Below are 14,485 nucleotides of genomic sequence, written 5' to 3' on the forward strand. Positions count from 1 at the left end.
GATATATTTCCTAAATTTTCCTCACATTTATCCTATATTTATCATTTTTTCCTTTATATTATGTTTTTTCTGCCTTTTTTCTTTTTTTCCCCTCAAATTTCAATTTTTATGGGCCACATGTACTAGTGGGCCGGCTACCAGCCCACGTGCCACTACAGTAGCCGTGCCGGCCCGGCACGGCCCAGCACCTTCTTGGGCCGTGCTTGGGCCGTGGCCTTGGCACGTGGGCCGGCACGGCACGGCCCGCTACAGGAGCCGTGCCTAACGGGCCGTGCCGTCGGCGTGCCGTGTCGTGCTGGGCCGGGCCGCCCGTTTGGCCTGCTATACCCCTAACCCTAACTCGCCAAACCCTGTCCGCCGTCGCCCCCTTCTCCCTCTTGTCTCTCTCTCACCCTCTCCCTCCGCTCTCTCGCCGCCGTCGCCGCCACGCGCTGCCACCTCCGTCTCCCCCTCGCGCCACCGCGTCTACTGCCGCCGCCGCCGCCGCGTCCACCGCAGCCGCCTCGGGCGGGTCCACCTCTCCTCCACCGCCGCGTCCACTTCCGCCGCCGTCGCCGCGTCCACCGCAGCCGCCTTCGCCGCGTCCACCTCCGCCGCCGCCGCGTCCACCGCAGCCGCCTCGGTCGCGTCCACCTCTGCTGCCGCCGCATCCATTTCCGCCGCCGCTGCCGCGACGCTGTCTCCGAGCGCCGTCGCCATCATCGAGGCGAGCAGCCATCTCGAGCGCCGCCGCTGCCAAGTGCCTCCTCCGGCCGCCGGCGTCCGGATCCGGACTCCATGTGGTCGGGAGACGTCGATCTGACCGGCGGATGTGACGAGGAGCTCGGCCGCGCCACACGGAGCTCAACCTCGGCGGATTGGGCGACGGCGTCGGCCTCGGCGGTGAAAAGTCTCTGTTGCTGCTGCCGCCGTCGGGCAGTCAAGGTTTTTCCTGCCGGTAGAGGTAAAAGAACTCCTTGTGTTGGTTTAGGGCTAGATCTTTGATAATTTTACCTCTAAAGATATAGTGTTTTGCCTTTGATTTGAATTGTTTTCCCCCTGATGGCTGATGCACTTATGCAGTATGGAAAAAGAATCTTCCATGTGCTAGGGCAAGGAAGCCTTTTGTAGTCAGCTCTCTAGACTTGCTTATGCTTCTGCAGTGAGCACCCAGCAATAGGTTAGCTACATTTTTCTTGACTGAATGGTTCGGTACGAATACATGTAATCTTAACAGTAGGATTAATAGTCATGCCTTATCCTTGGATATTAATTAAAGTTGTTCCTTTTCGTTTATGGTAAGATCAAGTTCATTTTTACTATATATGAAGTGCGGTACTTATCTAAATGCTGTTGTGATTTTAAAGGCACAAAAAATGTAGTTGCAAGGTTTTTAATTATTTTCCTACTGTTTATGTATATTTATCCTTTTAGTAACCTAAAAAAACTAATTGCTACTCTTCTTCTGATAGTATGTTGCTTTGTTTGTGTGTTTTTAAGGTAAATCTGCTCTCTTGGTTCTCTGAATTAAAAGGACATACAACTATAGCATGATGATCTTGCAGGAAATTATCATGTCTTTTCAGCAAGGTACTATAACCAAAAGCACAAGTAAATTCTGATGATGGTTTTTTTATTGTGCCTAAATTGATCGTTTACTAGAAGTTCTTTGCTTTAGATTGCTCTATATGAATCGAGTTGTCGAAAAAGGTGCCATTTAGTCCACGGGCTTCACGAAAATCAGTGTTTCAAAGAAACAAACCTTGAAACATTCCATGGGGTTCTCAGGTTAGTTTAATCAAACTACATCCATGGGATTTCGTGATTCATTATGTATAAATTTCATGAATTTAGATGTGGTCGCAGATCGCGGATGGCGGCGGCCACCAGGCGGATGTGGTCAAGGGAGGACTGGCAGCGCTGAGCAACGACGTCTAGGAATAGCATCTCAGGTCAGTCCTCTTGCTCCCTCATCTCGCTCCTTACATATTTCTGGATTATTCAGTTGAGGAGAAGGAATTCACAAAGGAACTGCTCCTGCACCCACTCCCCAATCGCAACGCGCTGGCCCACTTCCACTCCTCTGCGCATCCCTCTGCTGCCAACGGACGCTAGCAACATGTCAAACCCCAAGGCCATCCCCCAGCTGGTATGTGCCCCGTGTTCCCCTTTCCCCAGTACACAGGTCTTGCGACTGCTACTGCCCTTAGTAAGTTAGGATTCGACGGTTAGTGTTGTTTCGAATTGGGCTTGTCTTGTGTGGATTGGCCGTGCGGAGCTGTAGAATCAGGTGATACTAAATGGGAATAGAGCAATTAGCTTATTTTTATCAGCAGGAACAATGAGTGTAGCAACTGCTTCATAGCTTTTTTCAGTTCATTCGCTTTAGTTGGGACTTGGGACTGGATGAGGATTATCACTGTTTTTTTTTTTTTGCATTATGTTGACTATGTCAGTCTTAGTTTTTTTTTGGGACTTGGGACTGGATGAGGATTTTCACTTTAGTGTCCTCTTTTTAAGTAATCTACTGTGAAATCAGTTGCTGGATGTTTCAGTAACCATGACGTGTGGGTTAGTAAATATGTGCGGATTATTACCGGGTAGTGCATTTACCCACATACTGATTCAGAGGAACAAAATATATTGCCATTGATTATTTATTCTGCTGTGAGGTAAAGGAGGATTTAGGTTGCAATTAATAAAATTGTACTACTGCATTTGTCCCTAAGAAGTCACAACTCTTTCTGGTAAAAAATTTAGCATGCTGTTTTACAACTTCTAGATTTATTTGTTTTTCAGTGCAAGTCACTGACTTTACGGTATTGGAGTTCGAGTAGAAGATCAGCTGCTCCGTCATCGACGATGGCCTGATCCACAGATGAATTTTGGTGCTGATACTTCCAGGGAGGTAAATTATTGTTCTATTTGGCACATGCTGGTGGGGTGCGATGTCATCTGTGCCAAATGGACCTAAAAATATTGTTAGCTAGCCTGACTGTCATCAGCCAATGCTTTTCAGTTGGGTGCTCGAAGTTCAGAAAAAGCTGCTAGGTGGATCAGGACAATGGAATCTGCCTTAAAGGTTGGAGTTTTTCTTATTTATTTTATTTCACACAATCATTATGTTCAAAAAAGCACTAACATGATGTCTGTCATGTGAGCAGCCCCCAAGAAAGGATGAACTTGTTAGCTGTTCACATACAAGATGGCAAGCTTTTAGGTAAGCTGCTATGCAGATCAATCTTTATTTTGTCAATTACTTAGCAATGGACTGGAGATTCATGCACTGTTTATTTATTGAGAAATGCTCTTACTGTTAGACTCATCCTTTTCTTTTCTTTTTCAGTTTATAAAGTTTTTCCTCTTTTTGTATCTTTTTCATTGAAAACAGTATGTAGATTCTAAAGGCTACTGTCAAATGTTTGGCACACATTTCATAAAATTTCCAAATTATCTACCATTGTGCTAGCCCTCTTTTTTGAAAGGCCTCCTCTTGTTAGTGCTGGAAACAATCAGTAGTTATGGCTGTATGAAATGCCATGAGATCATTTACTTTAGATTGAATCATTGAACTAAATAGTTTTTACTGTTTTTAGATGGGATGCAGCACATGCTCGTGCTTTCAAGTTACAAGAGAACAATGATGCCTATATGTAATTTTATACATCACCTTTTCTTTTCTTTTCTTTTTTTGTAAAAATATAATTAATCATATGACTGATGCTTTGTTCTGAGTTTGACTGCTAGCCTCTACAGTCCTATGCTCCATCCTCTGTTGTACATATTTGGATAGAAGTTTCATTTTCTTCATCACTTGGGTTGATGTTTAATTATAATAAAAAAGTACCCAACTGTCCTTGTTCTATTGGCTAATCTGTGGCTATATCTTTGCAGGCTAAGCCGCTGCAGTAACCGCATGCACTCAATAGGTAACTATCGTCTTATAATGTACTCCCTCTCTAGAATAAACAAAATTCTAGAAATGTTATAGTTAAGTTTTTCTAATCATTTTCACATAAAATAATCAACATATGAATATTGAAAGTGATAGTAAAAGTTTCTTCTTGGAGGCTGTAAAATGGCAAAGTTGAGTAAATATTCTTAAATTAAGGGAGCAAGACGAAATTATAGTACTACTTTTAGTGATTCAATTAACTATCTTTATTTCTTTAACATGTCAAACAATAAAACCTGTGTCTCTTTACTGTCATTGTTTTCCTTATTTTTACTGTTCTGTGCAAAATATTCTACCAGGTTGGACTGTATTTTCTTCTGTCCATAACGATCCTATGGCATCTGATGTTATTGCACCTTCTCCATGGACAATATTTGACTGTAAAAATGGTAAGTATAAAAAAAATCTCATTTCTTTACATCACTAGATTTTGCGCTGAATCCGACTTACATTTAGGATTCCGTTTGTTTACTGAGGCAAAAGATGGTGGTTCAGAGGGGAAGGTAATTCTTGTATGAAACAAAGGTTGCATATCCTTCTTATGACGATTCTAGCAAGGTAAGGTTGATTCTTGCTTGTGTGCCTTCATTTGGTTAATTACATAGCAGAGCTTGCCCTTTCATGTTCATGAGCTGGTTCTATTTATTGCCAATTGACTTCTCTCCATATTAGCTTGCCAATTGATTTGGTTAATCTTGACACCTCCACTATATTAGCTGGATAATACATGCACTTGGGTGGAAGGATTCATGTGGTCTCAATTGATTATTTAACTTGAAATTGGTACCTTGGATTAATCTCAGTGGATTAATCTTTGCGTTAAGAGTTTTTTTTTTGTTGATGATGAGAGAGGAAATAGGGTGTCCATGCTTCATGATTACTGGTTATGTATGCTTCCTTCATTCTTTTTCATGCTAATGTACGTTTCCTTGTATGATCAAGGTCGGTATTGCCATGGGTGCCTTGGAGCTTAATCATTTGCCTGATTCTCAGCATGCTTGTCTGAAAAGCAGATTGACCTGAGTTTGTGTGGTAAGTGGAGGTGTCCCTGCAAAGTGAAGTCCTCGGTTTATTCCAGCTTCCATTACATAGGAGGAGCCCCATTGATAGCACATTTGAACCGGTGGCTCATGATAAACCAGTTAGTTGACTGAAGGAGCTGCTCCATCTGCTTTTCTCTTTGATCATTTAGCATATCGATGCATACGAACTATGAAGGAGCTGGTCCATCTGCTTTTTTGTCGCAATGATCTGTGTACATGCCCCCTCCTTATCTCTTCGTCTTTAAGGAATAATGTAGTTTGATCCAATGGACGAATGAGATTGTTTTGGTTGGATGTTTACATCATCAGAACGAACAGAATAACTAGATGTGTTATGATAAATACCAATTGTTCTTTATCTTCAGCGTTCAATTTATGGGTTGCCTTGGCCAATAACCTTACTTTTTTTATGATCTATTTCAGCTATAGCTGATGATGGAATTTTTTTTAAAAGTAATATGATTTTAATGGAAAATCGCAAAACTATAGGTCAGTTAGGCGAAATCGCAAGTTTAGCACCCTATCGAACAACCGTGGTTCGACAAGGTACCTATCGAACAACCACAGTTCGATAGGGTACCTGTCGAACTGCGGTAGTTCGACAGGTGATTAAAAAAATCAAAAAAAGAGAAAAATCACTGTTGCACACTGTTCACAATACCCTATCGAACTAAGGCAGTTCGATATGTGTCTGCGAGCACTGTAGCATCACTGTTCACGCAACCCTATCGAACTTTGGCTGTTCGATATGTCCCTGCCTAGCATTGTAGTGATACTGTTCATGTAATTTTTTATTTGTTTTTGGACCACCTACCCTGTCGAACTGACGCAGTTCGACATGTACCTGTCGAACTGTGGTTGTTCGATAGGTATCCCTGTCGAACCGCGGTTGTTCGACAGGGTGCTAAACTTGCGATTTCGCCTAACTGATCTATAGTTTTGCGATTTTCCATTAAAATCATATTGTTTTTAAAAAAAATTCCTGATGAACTTCCTGACCCCACTCTCCGTGGACGACCACCGTGCCTCCTTGCGGTCTTCTCATCGCTCTCTGGTGGAGGTGATCCAGCACGCTTGAACGGCAGTGATGTCAACAATGACCGTGTGTGGACATCTGATCCCCCTCCCTATACACAGGTAGAACCAATTTTTCCTTTTTCTCTTCCTGCTGCCTTTTTATGTTAACTGAATTTATGAAGCAGGAATTTGTTTGAATACATTTGTTGTCATAATTCCAATTTGATAAATACATAAATGGATTCTACAATTGACATAAATATGTGAAAATATGAACAGGGAGTTGGGGCTTCAGACAAATGATGAAATGAGTGTGTGTGTGTGTGTGTGTGTATTTATGATAATGAAACCAGTTTGCTGCAGTTGTCAGATAAGGTGTAGATTTTGGATATTCTCTCTTTGCAACTGCTTTCGATTTCTGTATAATTTTTTTTGTCTGATAAGAAAAACTGAAAAAACAAGCCTCTAGGTTCAGTTTCAGAACTGCATGGTACAACTGTTCCACAGGGTTGCAAAATGCTTAGATGATTTTGACTTACAAATAAGTTCTTTCCAAATTCACAATTCTAATTTGAAGTGGGCATCGAGTAATAGTTGTTCATAAATTGTTTCTCCTCTGTGTATCATGTTCAGCTTTAATATTTGCAACTATCTGTTCCTAAAAATGCTTGTAGTACATGATTTAAAAAATTAACATGTTTTTTCTAGATAAGGGGGATGGCATAAGATTTCCTTCATGAAGTACTTGCAGAGCTATTTATTTATCAGTTGAATTTGCTAAAAAAGAAACAGGTTAAATTCAGACTGTTAATAGATACAGGATTTATTGATATATGTTGTTGTACTCTACGGGCTCAGTTACCCACATAAACATTGTAGTATTCTGCTGAACCTATTACTTGAATTCTGAGGTTGCAACTTCTCAATTGATTCTCTGAAGCCTCTGACTATACTATGACTAACTTAAAATAATCTTACTTGGATTGTCTCTGTGTTGCTAGGATAAGGACACCAATGAGGCAATGAAAGGTGAGGTTGATGTTCTTTGTGTTGGTTACATGATGAGATGCTTGAGACTGAAAATCATCATCTCCTATTTTGCAATTTTTGTAGTTATTTTCAGGTATTCTCTTCTGCCCTATAGGCTGATAGGTTAATGTTTCCAGCTGTCAGAACAAACAAATCAGTAGTTCTTGATGTATTTCAATTAGAACCTTAATTTTCCATTTTACCATGAGGATCCCATGTGTTTCTTTTCCTTGATTTGTACCATTATTTCCAGAATTGTGCAAAAGAAAAAAAAAACTATAAGAAATAATTGAAAAGACCAGAACTGAATGTTGTACTGGATTGGTCTTTATTTAAACTTAATCCAATAATAACCAGTTTTTGTACAAGCTGGTATTATTTTCATTGGGTTGCTAGGTTCCCTATGGAATTGTTATGTTGAGCAGATTCGTGTTCATGTATATAATAAGTTTCTAAAGAAAACAAAGTGTTTCGAAGGGAAAAAGCTGTGTATGATGAAAAAATTATATCAGGATTGCAATCAGCTATATGCTGATCTTCACTACAGTGCATTAACATGCTAATAGGGTGTTTTTGGAAATGCCTTCCAACATGCTATAGGCCAGGGTGGGAGACCTATTGATAATTTTTACACTTACAAGCTTGTTTGCTTTCTCTTCTTTTCCTGTTTTATCAACAGTTTTAATCTGGCCAAACAACAATGGAAATGCATGCTAACGGGATGAATTACTATCAATGTATGTTCCCTCACCTCTATATCTCTTTTTCCTTTTCCCATTTCCCCCTTAATCATGTAACATTCTAACTTCTCATTTCTATCAACAAAATGGCTATAGGGTAGAGCTGCTCTACCTTCTTATGTTAAAAATAAAATCATTTTGAGTACCTCCAAAGGACACACGAAATAGTATCAAATTTATATTAACAAGAGAGTCACATGTCGTCACTATTTTCCCCTTTTGACCACTTCCACTTGTTCAATGATCCGTGAATGTGCATATACTATGCGTAGCTAAATAAACCCAACTAATGGAGGGTCAATTCATTTAGTTATCATGCAAGATTTTTAGTTTAACTATTTCAGATTTGCATAGGGTCTAGGGTTTAGGGACCTCATTAACAACCTCTCCCCTGCTGATTTGTTGCTTTGATTTTTTACTGAAAATTTGCCTAGCTGGTTTCAACAGAGTCCTCTTCTCCGGTCATCTCCTTTCTTCACGGCTGATCACAATCTAAAAAGGTGTCTTTCTGGTAGGGTTGCTACTGCTACTCCACTGGATCTGACATCTGGGAGGGGCGCACCAACCCTAAAAAAAGCTACAGCATTTCCTCTGATTTGTGTTTATATTGCTTGCTGTTTCTCCTCCAACCCCTTCGCTCTGCGATTTCCAACCACCACACGCCGGCCATCACCAAGTGCCCACATGTCAACCGAGTTCTCCAGCTTTACTGTTAGGTTCCTATGCACAAATCCATCCATATCCACTAGATAGAGCAAACAAATGTTTTGCCATATGAACCCTAGCCTAATATAAAGATCCCTTCTGATTACATTTTTGGGTTCTTGCAATTATCAGTTTTTTACGGCCTCACTCACTGCCAAATGATTTCTCCTGCCACAGGATTAGGGAATCCATGCACTGCAGTTGCCCGCGGTTTCTCATCACCAAACATATTTGCAGGTACAGTTTACTACCGTTGTCTTCTACGAATAACGGCACTGACAATAAAAAAAAAATACTATACTGATATGAACTGAAAACAATCTTGCTAAGTGTAAAATTATAAACCCAGAACAAACAAAATCAATTGTTATTTTATTTGCGCCTACAAAAGGATATGTTATATTAATACCTTTTCTTAGCAAATTTATTCTAGATCCCAGCCTTCGTCATGCACAAAGTTCTATACGATCTTTTTCCACTATCAATATCGTTTTACATATTGATTAAATTTCTCCTGGTACATCACCGTATATATTACCATATCCATATACATCGATTGTAACGCAGGCCTATTTAACATGTCTTATAAGTTAACACAAAAGACTATGGTGCCCATCATTACATAGTTTATAGCTAGCGATGCGAAAGTAATTAAGGCTAGAATAAATAAAATAATCTCAGAGGCGATTAGAGCAGTTGCTACCCCTCTACTGTGATCACTATTTTTAGACAAGCTCAAGTCCTCCAAACATGATCAGTATACCACACGGATCTTAAAATATCACAGCACAGTTTGCAACCTTTATAGCAAGGTCTTACCGACCAGTCCTCTAACCAATATATGATTTTGTTCCCACTCTGTGTAATTGTAATTTAAAGTTATTCCTTCTGTTAAACCTCATATCATAGAGATCATGCTTACTGTTTAAATACCTTCACAAAGAAACATATATCAGAAGTACCTAAAACCTTGCTATAGCAGCCATTGGCTCTTCTTCTTCATCGTCAGCCGCAGTGCATGCATCACTTAGCCTAATCTTCTTCACCTTTACTTATTATTGTATCCTTAGATTTCTCAGACGTTGCTTTATCTTCCCGTGCAAACACACACACACACACACACAAAACCCAACATAAATATGTATTCACAGATTCAATCTGCACCTTGTTTTGCATAGTTATGGATCCACCAACATTCTTCACGATCTGGATGACCGCGGCAAATCAGCACTGTGCGGTAAAATCTAAGACAAAACTATCCTATTCAATATATAAAGTATCCTATATACAACAATGTTAATGTATGTTCTTTATTGGCCAGTGTATTCCACCCGCAATTGTGCAAGCATATGAACTCAAGGACGGTCAAAAAAGTTGGTGACAGCACATCACCTTAAGGTCTACATTGAACTGAGGAAAGCATCTAACAACATGTACATGACAGCAGGATGGGCCCAGTTTATAGAAGCAACTGGTCTGCAGGTTCAAGAGCCCGCCGTTTTCAGGGTTTTATCAACCTCGAAGATGCATTTCATCATATTTGCAAAGGACGGTTATCTTAGATGCCCAGTTCCAGACAAACCCAGAGACTCTGAACCGACCAGACAATCGTTTCGCACATCAAGCCCACAAGGTAAATGAACCGTATCTTACAGCTCATCTCCTGGCAAAACAAAAAAAAAAAAAAACATCCTGCTGTATACTGCCATATCTGCATCCATTAGCCTATCAACTTTATTACCTACTCTTGTCAATTTCTTTTTTTTTAAAACATTATTTCACTTGCAGGGAAAGCCACTACAATTACTTCGCCTATCCAATGCTGCATCAAAGGGAAGCTAAAACATGATGGCACATCCACTTCTGCAAGTACACATGGTTCACTTGATATTCTCAATATATTCATCACCATCTCTTTTCACCTACACTGCTATGTTCATTCACATCCCTTGTAACAGGCAACAACAGGCGCACTATCAGCGAAATGTGTTTCTGCACCAAGGACATCAGGTTATCAGCTGAAGTCAAGAACTACATCAAAGATATTGCGCCATTCCTCCAGCCCTCAGACAAATTTTATGTGACTGCCATAAATGCAACATTCATGAAGGAAGGGAGAGTGGTAAAATCACTAGCTCATTCCTCTTTTCTGCACTATACACTTAAAAACTAATGTTCTGTTTTTATCCAGTACTTAGTAAAGGAATTTTCAAAGAAGTACATTGCACCGCTTGCACGATGAAAAGACAGCACAAATCAAGGTACGAATTCCTGGACACCCCTCATCCACCATGGTTCTCCACAGATGCTACAACTTGAAATCGGGATGAACCCGTTTTGTGACAATCAACAACTTCCAGATTGGAACAATTTGCATATTCCACTTTTACAAGACAGATCGCCTGGAAGCAACGGCAGATGTCTTGTGAAGGCAATATGCATCGGCTACAACCTGTCATCCTCCTGTTATCGCCAAGTGACTCTGCCAGGGCTTTCTAAATATCTCCAGCCTGTTTCTATGTTTATTATTAGCGCCCTTTATAGCCTTTCTATAGACATCTAATTACCTTGTAAATATTGCACCCAAGCTAGCATGTGTGCCTCTCACTAGACACCAGGGTCGAACAACATCTCCAGTGCTGTAATCAGTTATTTTGGTCGTAGCTATATGCAATGGACAGCCTATGTGTATCTGTTCCATACCCTTTAATGCCCCGTCGGTCCTTCGTATTATACCATCCATGGTTCACTAGCTGCTCGATATTTTCGCGCTGTTACATACTATGCGTGTGCAATTATATGCAGGGTGCACAAAAAAAAAAAAAAAACTCATCATGTCGTTCCTACACAGATGCATTGTGCACAGGCGGCGCGCCAATGGCGCGCCCCAGCATCTAGTGCAGGTAAAACCGCGGGGTGTGTATCACTGCATCGCCTATCCGTTTCTAGGCAAAACTCAGATAATCACGTTGCCTCTGCTGCAAGTCACGTTGCCTCTGCTGCAAGTCTGCAACCAAGACTTGGCTTGCTGCAAGAAAACAGTATGGCTCCCTGCAAATATGCATCCACAAGAGAACAAGAGATGCACATCTGGGAAAATGCCTATAGATCAACAAGAGAGCATTTTTGGAGAACAAATAATGCACTCACAATAGAACCACATTGGCTGGTCGGTAGGTACCACAAATGGGCAACCAGACGTATGGCCTCCAATGCCGAACTGCTTGAACCAACCCAATGAGCTCCCTTTCATAAGCAGCAAGGCGAGGATGGCGTGGTGCTATCGGCCGACTAAAAAACGCCACTGGTCCAGCGCCTTGATGCAGGATGGCACCAAACCATGCACTCGACGCGTCACACTCGATGATGAAGGGCTGCGCGAAATCTGGAAGTTGCAGTGTTGGGGCAGACGTGATAGTGTGTTGGAGTGCCCGGAATGCGCGCTCCGCATCATCGGACCAAGCGAACGCTGCCTTCCTGAGGAGGCATGTTGTCACGCCCTGAAGTTATTCTCCCTAGCCAAAATTTAATTAATAAATTGTTGCAAGAAATTATTTGTTTAAAGGCAAGAGAGAAACCCTAAATTAAAAAAATACAAATAATAATCGGAATCGACATGTGGAATTTTTCTTGGGTTCTACATGTCAAAATATGCTAACATGATTTTTAGTGGAATTTTCAGAGCCTTGGAAATAATTTTAACCAATTAAAAATGAGCATGTGCATTATTTAAATCCCATGAAAATCTTTTTTTCCTTTTCCCCTCTTTTCTTTTTCCTCTTTTCCTCCTTTGGGCCGTCGGCCCACTCCTCCCACGCCGGCCCACGTCCCTCCCTCCTCCCTCTGGGTCACCGATAGGTGGGGCCCACCTGTCGGCCCCTTCTTCCTCCTCCAGCCGGCCGGCAACCGCCGCCGCCTACCCCGCACACCACGCCACCACTTCCTCCACACCCGCACCCCCACTCCGCGCCCACACGCCTCCCACGTCGCCACCCCCACGCCCCGCCTTCTCCCGCCCACGTGCGCGCGCCCGCAAGGGCGGGATTCAATTCGAATCCCCCCTACTCTCTCTCTCCATCCCCCACGTCGGCGAGAAATCCGGCCGCCTCCCGGCCTCGTCCGTCCCTTCCTTGCCCATAAAAAGCCTCCCCTGAGACTCCTCTCTCTTTTCCCCCACTCGCCGCCCTCTCCCGTGCTCTCCACTGCGCCCGCGTCGCTTACCCTGCCGTCCGCCGCTCGCTGCGGAGCTCCGGCCGCACGCCGTCGCAGCTAGGGCCGCCACGCTGTGCATTCGCCGCCGCTAGCTTCGCCGTCGTGGGAGCTATCCTGGCCGCCGCTCGGTTGCCCCCCTCCGCCGCCGCACCGCTCTCCCTACGCCAAGCCACACGCTGCCGCTTACCGCCGCCTCCAACCACCGCTAGCCATCGCTAGTGCCGTCGCCGCGCCGCTCCGTTGCCGCCGTTGGCCTTGCGAGGTCAAGGGCCGCCTCGTCCACCCCGCGCACCCCGCCGTCCGTCGCTCGCCGTCGCCGTTCGTTGTCGCCTCCTTCCGCGCCGGCCGAACCCTGGTGAGGCACCCCCTCCCCCGTTTTTCCTCTTCCTCTCCCTCCTAGCGCCGAGCCGCGCCGCCATCGTCGTCCGGCACTTCGCCGCCGGCCGCCCGTGTCGTCGGCCGCTCGTGTCGCCGGCCGCCGCCGTCTTCTCGCCGGTCATGGCCGTCGGTTGCCGATTGCCGCCGCCACATCGCCTAACCAGCCGGCCGGTTTGAAGCCGCGCCGAGCCGACCGGGCGTCTCCCCCTCCCCTTGAGCCACTGCCCGGTGGGGCCCACCCACTAGCCGGTGCCACCTCCTCCCCTTTGAGCCACTGCCGAGTGGGGCCCGCATATCGGCGCCGCCCCTCCCCTTGTTGATGTCATCCGGGGTTATTTATTGCGCGATAAATCTATGAAGGCCTTTTCTTTATTAGTAAAAACACACATAATCTTCTAAAATTCATATCTAATTCATCCGAGCTCCAATTAAGTCCATTCAAGTCTCAGTAAATTCATAAAAATGCATAGAATCCATTAAAAATGGTTTTGTTTCCTGTTTCAGTAGACTTATAGCATGTTTTGCTTGTGTGCTTTGTTTGTCGCGTAGATTTCGGCCGTTTCGTCGACCCGCGGTTCCTCGAAGACGTTGCTGTGGTCTCATCAGTGCGAGAGCAAGGCAAGTCATGCATTATAATTGATCATGCTGTACCCAATTTACAAATGTCCCGCATTTCTAACAAATGTTGCATTATTTTACAATATCATGTGGGATGGGTCCTACTACTCAGCCATATATTGTTTACCTTATGCCATTGATAACTTGGGTATTAAAATGATTAGATGTTGGATTAGGGATTGCTTAGCCATGCTTAGTTCAACTAGTACACAATTGGGGAATTACATTAATGCATAGACTTTGATTATTGGTATAGCTTTGGATTAGTGCCACCGCAATGGTGTTAGTTAATTAATATACACTACATGGTGGGCTGTGGGTGCATGGTTTTGCTAGTCGTGCCCATGGCGATTAAGGACCGGTTCGCGGGATGCCCTGGAAGAATTTATCGTACTTACCACAAGCCAACGTGGGCAACGGCTGGGCTTGTAGTGTAGCTTTCCTCTAGCCGACGTACCCAGGCGAGGGTGGGCGTGATGGAGTTGGGTCGGCCGGGGCGTCCGTTTGATCGGCTTCCGGATTCACCACGGCACGAGAGGGGGGCTGCCCGTTGCCTGCTGGGGACGGGGCGAACCCTGAGGTGTGGTGCGATCAGTTAGAGGGGATTATGCGAAGGGTCCTGTCACGGCCTCTTTCCGGTATGTCGTGGTGGCATGTCGGTGCACGGAAACGTGTCATGGGGCTATCTTGTGGGTACAGTTGTACACCTCTGATTAGAGTAAAACTATTCGAATAGCCGTGCCCGCGGTTATGGGCGGTCGACCAGATTCACCATGATTAGTCTCACCCTAGTTAGCTATTGAACTGGT

The 14,485-nt window shown here is 43.7% G+C and overlaps 2 protein-coding genes across 7 annotated transcripts; both read left to right on the top strand.

The window, feature by feature from the left end:
* The first annotated feature begins 379 nt into the window (after positions 1–379).
* LOC9270848 (uncharacterized) lies at positions 380–5,553 on the top strand. 6 transcript variants are annotated; one of them, XM_066311655.1, is made up of 13 exons: positions 380–943; positions 1,063–1,159; positions 1,480–1,569; positions 1,658–1,767; positions 1,846–2,128; positions 2,779–2,887; positions 2,999–3,061; positions 3,144–3,199; positions 3,576–3,632; positions 3,874–3,908; positions 4,234–4,323; positions 4,411–4,492; positions 5,401–5,553. In XM_066311655.1, the coding sequence occupies exons 6-13, from the start codon at positions 2,858–2,860 to the stop codon at positions 5,408–5,410; spliced, it is 423 nt and encodes a 140-aa protein (XP_066167752.1). In that variant the 5' UTR covers positions 380–943; positions 1,063–1,159; positions 1,480–1,569; positions 1,658–1,767; positions 1,846–2,128; positions 2,779–2,857; the 3' UTR covers positions 5,411–5,553. The 6 variants fall into 6 exon arrangements, with proteins under 6 accessions (XP_066167752.1, XP_066167762.1, XP_066167764.1 ...); XM_066311665.1 differs by having other exon boundaries at positions 4,391–4,492; positions 5,401–5,544; XM_066311667.1 differs by having other exon boundaries at positions 4,418–4,492; positions 5,401–5,544.
* A 2,678-nt stretch (positions 5,554–8,231) lies between these two features.
* On the top strand, positions 8,232–11,201 carry LOC112936101 (putative B3 domain-containing protein LOC_Os07g12820). Its single transcript, XM_066311653.1, has 9 exons — positions 8,232–8,274; positions 8,646–8,705; positions 9,647–9,705; positions 9,790–9,841; positions 9,916–10,101; positions 10,257–10,346; positions 10,427–10,590; positions 10,660–10,729; positions 10,829–11,201. Exons 3-8 carry the CDS (start codon positions 9,649–9,651, stop codon positions 10,708–10,710), a joined length of 600 nt encoding a protein of 199 aa, XP_066167750.1. The 5' UTR covers positions 8,232–8,274; positions 8,646–8,705; positions 9,647–9,648; the 3' UTR covers positions 10,711–10,729; positions 10,829–11,201.
* Positions 11,202–14,485: the final 3,284 nt, after the last annotated feature.

Source organism: Oryza sativa, chromosome 1, assembly GCF_034140825.1.
Source record: "Oryza sativa Japonica Group chromosome 1, ASM3414082v1".
NCBI classification, from domain to species: domain Eukaryota; kingdom Viridiplantae; phylum Streptophyta; class Magnoliopsida; order Poales; family Poaceae; genus Oryza; species Oryza sativa.

Excerpts from the sequence above, each read along its gene's own strand:
- LOC9270848 (XM_066311654.1), top strand. The coding sequence starts at position 2,858 with ATGAATTTTGGTGCTGATACTTCCAGGGAG. Across the intron at positions 3,200-3,575 it reads ACAAGATGGCAAGCTTTTAG|ATGGGATGCAGCACATGCTC; the intron begins GTAAGCTGCTAT and ends TACTGTTTTTAG. Across the intron at positions 4,324-4,410 it reads AATATTTGACTGTAAAAATG|GCAAAAGATGGTGGTTCAGA; the intron begins GTAAGTATAAAA and ends TTGTTTACTGAG.
- LOC112936101 (XM_066311653.1), top strand. The coding sequence starts at position 9,649 with ATGGATCCACCAACATTCTTCACGATCTGGATGACCGCGGCAAATCAG. Across the intron at positions 10,347-10,426 it reads CACTTCTGCAAGTACACATG|GCAACAACAGGCGCACTATC; the intron begins GTTCACTTGATA and ends CCCTTGTAACAG. Across the intron at positions 10,591-10,659 it reads TCATGAAGGAAGGGAGAGTG|TACTTAGTAAAGGAATTTTC; the intron begins GTAAAATCACTA and ends GTTTTTATCCAG.